The sequence below is a fragment of the Hemibagrus wyckioides genome, linkage group LG16, assembly GCF_019097595.1.
Source record: "Hemibagrus wyckioides isolate EC202008001 linkage group LG16, SWU_Hwy_1.0, whole genome shotgun sequence".
In the NCBI taxonomy this organism is placed as follows: domain Eukaryota; kingdom Metazoa; phylum Chordata; class Actinopteri; order Siluriformes; family Bagridae; genus Hemibagrus; species Hemibagrus wyckioides.
In genome coordinates, this window is record NC_080725.1 from 23,020,252 (window position 1) to 23,027,500 (window position 7,249).

The 7,249-nt window shown below is 38.6% G+C and overlaps 1 protein-coding gene across 2 annotated transcripts in view; it reads left to right on the forward strand.

Moving 5' to 3' along the window:
* The first annotated feature begins 2,792 nt into the window (after window positions 1–2,792).
* Window positions 2,793–7,249, forward strand: part of sardh (sarcosine dehydrogenase) — a 31,148-nt gene continuing 26,691 nt past the window's right edge. The window contains exons 1-5 of one of the 2 annotated variants that reach the window (XM_058412609.1): window positions 2,793–3,032; window positions 4,094–4,442; window positions 5,046–5,224; window positions 5,594–5,773; window positions 6,216–6,339. In XM_058412609.1, the coding sequence (XP_058268592.1) occupies window positions 4,121–4,442; window positions 5,046–5,224; window positions 5,594–5,773; window positions 6,216–6,339 (805 nt within the window). In that variant the 5' untranslated portion in view covers window positions 2,793–3,032; window positions 4,094–4,120. The remainder of the gene's footprint in view (window positions 3,033–4,093; window positions 4,443–5,045; window positions 5,225–5,593; window positions 5,774–6,215; window positions 6,340–7,249) is intronic. The other variant, XM_058412608.1, reaches the window with a different exon arrangement.

Sequence of the window (7,249 nt, forward strand, 5' to 3'; positions counted from 1 at the left end):
GATTTAGTGAGGTAGTTATTTAGTGAGGTACTAATCCGAGGTAAAGAGTTGTTCGTACCAGAAAGTCCAGAAAAGTCCAATTCATCAAACTGCTGCCTTTATTATTGTATCATAATTTATCAGATTTGTTTTGGTGTCCAAAAAATATCACAGTGGACATTGTCTCAGAGCAGCTTTACAGAAGAATAGAAACATAGAAAAAAATGATAAAGTTTAAAGTTAAGTTACTATTTTATCCCTAATGAGAAGCCTGAGGTGATGATGGCGAGGAAAAACTCCCTGAGATGATCTGAGGAAGAAACCTTGACAGGAACCAGGCTCAGAAGGGAACCTCATCCTCATTTGGTTGACACTGGACATCCCACTGCATCCATCACCACATCAACACCTCAGAGACATCACTGACGGGGTGCGAGACAGAAGATTTAATAGTTATTAATATAATGTAAGCTTGTAGCTCTGGGTTAAGGCTCAGACCCCGAGCATGTCGTGTGTGGTCGACTTCATTTGGTCAATTTGATGGACTGGAAGGAACTGAGGAGTGTGAGGAACACCCGGAGACATACGGAGCCTCAGCTGTAATGTGTTTATCTCAGATTCGGTGTAAATGGAGCAGAAAAGCAAAAACACATGACTCCTCACATCACCCTGAGCTGCTGCAGGGGAAAAACAGCCGAGTCCAATCATATTAATATTAATAATGATTATTTTATATAGTGCTTTTCTCAAAACCAAGGCAGAAAGGTTTTGTGTGAGATAAAAACTAGAGAAGATAAACAAAAGTGTAGAAACCTTCAGCTTTACACACGGAGAAAGAGATATATATGTTTCCTGATAATGTGCATGTCCACCCTTTACCATTATAAAGTCCTTATTATTATTATTATTATTATTATTATTATTATTTATTTATTTGTTATTTTATTATTATTTTATTGTCATTATTATTCTTTAATTATGACTTTATTTATTTATTTGTTTGTTTGTTATTATTATTATTCATTTTTTATTGTTGTCATTATTATTTTTGTTTTGTTTTATTTATTTATTTATTTATTTATTTATTTATTTATTAATTATTATTATTATTATTATTATTATTATTACAACATAATTTCATCATTTATGCCTCAGTTAAATTGTAACATAGATCTATTCTTTACTTTTTTCCATTCAAATCCCAGGGGGGATGCAAACTTTTGCACTGAGGTGAAGCGGGGTAAGTTTCTCTTTCAGAGTCTGGGACTAAAACTCACAAGCTTTCGGTCTTCAGCTCAGACGCTTCAGTGCTAAGCTCCATGTTTTTTCTGTGTAGAGAAGCCATGCTGCTGTTTCTGTGAGTGTGTTAATGATTTTCTGGTTCATTTAAGCTGTAAGTTATTCACTCGAACCCGGTCGTCTCTCTCTGCGTGTCACCTGGTGTACAGAACATTAAATAAAAGCCGCTGTTACGTCCAAAAATGCCAGACTGAACTTTCTGAACTTTGGTCTTTGGCTACAGGTTTGTGTTATCAGAAGCTCAGGAATTCACTCCAGCTTCCAGCAGACATCTGCTTCACACCGAGATAACTGCTGACCTCTAGTAACCCTGACAGCCAATCAGAAAGCAGCTCTAGGGGCAACGCCTCCCTGTCATTGGTCAGGACCTCCTCAGATCAACACACTGGACAGAGCTGAAAGAAATCAGGTGTAAAACCGCTGACTGAATGATTCTGATCAGTTTTCTGTTTGAAGGCATCAGGTCTAGCGTTGCGTATGACCGCGTCCTCTCACACTGTGACGGTTTTCCTGCTCAAATACCTGAGATAGAGTGTCTGAGTGATTAACTCATCAGCCTGAGCTGGACTCTGGACAGACACAAACACCACGAGACAGCTGTTCTTGCAACACACTGAATTATTGTTTGCTGCAGTTCAGGTTTCTGATCCTGCAAACATCCAGATGTTCTGATTAACCGAGAAAGTTTGTGGAATAAACTGCATATTATTCTTACTGTTATAAATAACCTGAAAAATATTTAGAACATGATTGATTGATTGATTGATTGATTGATTGATTGATTGATTGATTGATTGATTGATTGATTGATTGATTGATTGATTAATTAATAAATAAATAAATAAATAAATAAATAAGAATTGGTTGAATGGCTTTTAATAGACACGCCCCCTCTGCCAATTTCTCTGCCCCATATTCAGTCTTGTTGCAATCAGTTTGTGTCATAATTAATTGTAATTAATTTACGAGATAAACGCACATGATCACCACCACGGAAATCGGACTTATGGGTCGTGATTGTCTTTGAGCTCGGAGTTTCCGAGTTCTTGGGTGTGTCAGTTGTGGGTGTGTCAGATGAGGGTGTGTCCGCTGGGGGCCTGTCAATGGTAGGCGTGTCAGCGGTGGCTACAGTGTCTGTAACTGATGTTAAATTTGTTAAAAGCTGAACGTTTCCTCGACTCAGAAACTGTGTTCAGGCTCTTTTATTAAATACAAAATAATTTCCTGCACTAAACACTCTGAAAGATGATTGGTTGATTGGTGTTTTCCTGCAAATGAGCATGGATTTGATTGGATGTTTGAAACATCTCATTAATACAGTGGTGGTTTTTTAAAGCTTTGCTCTTTTATATTAATGAATAAAATATTATTCATGTTTAATTACAGATCCTTTCCGACACGTAATGAAGTTAATTGTTAATTGGTGTTTGGTGTTCCATTAATCCAGTCCCCTTCATGACTCTCTTACTTTCGGTTCCGAGCTTCAGTCCGGTTTTCCACTGAGAAGGGAGCTGGATGTTGATTTAAGACACACCCCATGCCTCGTTGGCTGTGTAGTGACAACTTGAAAGCAAGTGTGTGAGTTTGTTTGTTGCTTACTCTGCATTCCCACACACACACACGCGCGCGCGCGCCATCTGCACGCTATGTTTTGACGCTGTATCGCTGCACACCCTTCAGCTGTTTGAGATTTGAAGACAGGCGACATTTTGTGACACTGAGGCGAATCTGGAGGACTGGAATCCCGCAGCACGGTGAGTTCGGTTCGGTGTGTAACTATAAAGTATCGGAGAGAAACTTCAACACCTTCAAACACGCGCTACTGTAGCACTGTGCAGCACGTGCAGTTTTGTGCGTGAAATCGTGTGTGTGTGTGTGTGTGTGTGTGTGTGTGTGTAGGTGTAGGAAGGAAGCATGCACTTTTTTTTAAAGAAGTGTAGTGTAGCGCCAGTGTTCTTTTGAGGTAAATGAAGTAACAGTTTGCATAAAGACGCAGATTATTTCCTATTGCTAGTCGCGTGCAGGACGTCGCGTGCGCTGAAATGCATCGTGTGAATTTTGTGCGTTTTTCTGTTTAATTATGTCAGTCATCGGCGATGCAAACAATTGTGTGTGTATGTGTGTGCAGCTAGCTCTCTCTGCTCAGCGTTGTGTGTGTGTGTGTGTGTGTGTGTGTGTGAGAGAGAGAGAGATTCTCGGCAGAAACGCAGAGATGAATTTGGATTTTTCTGAATGCAAAATAAACTAAGAATAAATTCTAACTGCCGTGAAAAATATTAAAGGCTAATCCCACATGATCACATGCACATGGACCTGCAGTGTTGTGTTCCACTTAAAGGTGCAGTGTGTCATTTTTAGAAATGTTTGTAGATTTAAAATAATCAGATCGTATTAAAGAGTCTGTATATAAACATCATGTACAGTATTGCTGCACACCGTATCTTGCTAAGTACTTTCTTTGTTTTTAAACTTATACTTGTATTTTTCTGCCCTGGAAATTAGCTCCTCCCTCGACTCCTCCCCAAGCTCCTCCCACAACTCGAACCGATCTGAGCTTCTATTCACACACAAATGTCCCAGGAATTTCCTGGGAATTAGACAGGATTCGTTTGGTTACCTTTACAGCTGTAGAGTATTATCTGTTGATGAGTTTATTGAGCTTAAGATTCCTCACAGAAAGTTTATTTCTGTTGTTAGAATAATCCTGGGTTCACACACACAAGCACAAAGTTTCATTTTAAAGCCTGGTGTATGATGATGCCATGAATATGAGACTCTCAGTCGATGTTCATGGTTCTGTCCTTCATTTCTCCAGCAGTTGTTCTGTGTCGTTCCAGGGGTCATGGCCTTCTTGGGGAGTGCAATGAGGAGTGCGATGGCATGTCGCCATCCTTTAGGTACGCTTTACCGTCCAGCGGCTCACTGCTACAGTGTACAGAGTGAACACACCACAGAGAAAAGCGTCCCCTACGCCAAGACCCTTAAACAGGAGGACGGCCTGAGTGGACCCACCAAAGCCCTGCCCCGGTCCGTGGACGCCGTAGTGATCGGAGGAGGCAGTCTGGGATGTCAGACTCTCTATCACCTGTGTAAGCTGGGAATGACCAACGTGGTGTTGCTGGAGAGGGACAGACTGACCGCGGGGACGACGTGGCACACCGCAGGTACACACAACACACTGTAGCATGGGGTTAGCATTTACAGGATCATGCAAGGGTTCTTCTCACACTCAGAACCGGAATTTCATTTAAGCAAATAAGTGGAATTATTACTCAGTCTGTCCAAAATGCTGTGTCCCTCAGGCTGTAATACACCATCACAAGCTAAAGTCTTTCATTAAAAGATAATCAAGTTTGAATTACATGTAGTCTAGTAAATACAACAGGAAGCTCGGGGTGCCAATACTTTAATCCTCACACACGTATCCAGAGTCCAAACCTCATTAGCTGATATTCATATACAATATACTGTATATAGAAGAAGTGGAAGCTGTGGATCCTTTGTACCCTCTGGAGGGAGACTATGTAGTGAATAGGAAGCCGTTTGGGATGTGGAATTTATGTTGATTGTGAATTTAAAATAAATGTAAAAGATAAAGATCAGTCATACGCACACATTGTTATGGATAAATAGAACTAGATGAGAAGGTGTTATCTCCGCCCACTGAACGAAATCGAACCCAGATCAGTACTCGGGTAGCATACGCCTCTCTCAGTACAGGCTGCAGCACTATGACGTGTCTCACCCTCCTCCTGTCTCTCTCTCAGGTTTGTTGTGGCAGTTGAGACCGAGTGATACGGAGGTGGAGCTTTTAGCCCACACGAGGAACGTTATCAGCTCAGAGCTGGAGGAGGAGACGGGCCTGGAGACGGGATGGATCCAGAATGGAGGCCTGTTTATCGCCTCCAACAAGCAGAGACTGGACGAGTACAAACGCCTCATGTCTGTACGTCACACGGAGTCCTCAGCTCATCTGTTTGAGTCTTGTTCCTTGAATAAGATTTTTTTCGTCTGTTTGCTTTCTGAACATTAGTAAACAAATGTTTTTTAATCTGTTGGTTTTACTAAACAGCAGAAAAAGAAAAAAGCACAGACGTCCAGAAGCAGTCAGATGTAATAAATCCTGAACCTGATTGGCTGTTGTACTTTATGATGCAATAACACTACCCTGTCACATGCTCCAGAGATGTTCAGCTCCTGATTCCGTACATCTAGGTTTTGTGGTGGATCTTCAGGAACTCCTGGAACGTTCTGTTTTACTTTTATCCGTAGCTTTATTTAGGATTTTTCCTGGTTTTTCTGTCTGCTTTTCCAGTTGGGGAAGGTGTATGGAATCGAGTCCTACGTGCTCTCACCTGCGGAAACCAAAGAGCTTTATCCGCTGATGAACGTCAGGGATTTGTACGGGACTCTGTATGTCCCCAAAGACGGCACTATGGACCCTGCTGGTACCTGCACCACCCTGTCCAGAGCAGCCACTGCCCGCGGAGCCACGGTACCACAGAAACACTTACTATCAAAAGGCAGAATTCTGTGGATACAGAATATTAGCTCTGGACCTTCAAGACATTTACCTCCAGAACTTTATTTTTACTTCAGGAACATTAATATTTTAGCTCATGTACCTTGTTAGATACCTTTAGTACCTTTTATTGAAATTTAGTGATCTATTTCTAACACTTCTGTGAACATGCTTCTTCCTGCCATTTTACACCTGGGTTGCCAGATTGTGTTTTACTCCAGTTTTTTTATATTTGAAACAATACACATTTAAATTGATGTTATGTGAGTAATGAATGTGTTATTACCATAAAACACTGAGTGACAGTACAGTGTAATGAAGCAGCGTGACTGTTAACGACTGTTAATGCTAGTTCCTGAAATTAGCATTCCAGACAGGACTGCAGCTAAGAAATAATTCTACTTCCTGTCTGCAGGTGATAGAGAACTGTCCCGTGATGGGCATCCAGGTGAAGACGGACCACATGGGTGTGAGGAGGGTGAAGGCGGTGGAAACAGAGTTTGGGACCATTGAGACCCCGTGTGTGGTGAACTGTGCAGGTTTACTGTATATCACAGCACACACACACACATTTCCCTCTCCCGTCATTACACTGCATTCAGCTGCCTTCATTTTTATTTTATTTTAATTTAAGGAATTTTATTTTCCAATGGCCTTTTCCATTGATTTTTCACAAAAAAGCTGTAAAAATAATTTTAAATGTATTATTATTTTTATTATTTTATGTAGTTTTATTTATTTTATTTTTTTCACTCTTCAATCCAACAAAATAACTTTTAATATATATTCATATAATTTGTAAAAAGTACATTTTAGGATTACTACAAATAAATACAAGAATAAAAACTATAACATTTAATTTAATACTGTATTTAAATATTTATTGAGGTACCTATTAGGGATTTTAAAAGTTCAAATTTATTTTTTCTTGAAGAAATTTTGTTTTATGTCAAGTTACTCTGTTTGGAGAGCGCATCCACATACTGGAAGCTTTGTGAATTATTTTTGGGAAATAAAGTTAATGTTTAAAAATATTTTAAACATTAGATTAAAAAATGCCCCCTAAACAAAAACTACTAATAAAATATAACAGTAAATTAAGAGAATACTTTTTATGTTGAAGCATTAAATCCCATAATTGTGTTATAAAAATGTTGATCATTATATCTCCTCAAATATTAGACACATATAAGCGAATGAATAATTTTTAAATTATTTATTTATTTATTTATTTATTTATTTATTTATTTATTTATTCATTTTTACTCTTCAATCCAACAAAATAACTTAAATAAAAAATATTCATATATTTGACTTAAATAATAAAATATTCATATAATTTGTAAAAAACAAAAACATTTTAGAATTATTACAAATAAATGCATGAATGAAAACTAACATTTAATTTAATTATTTATTAAAATATTTATTAAGGTACTTAATTACAGA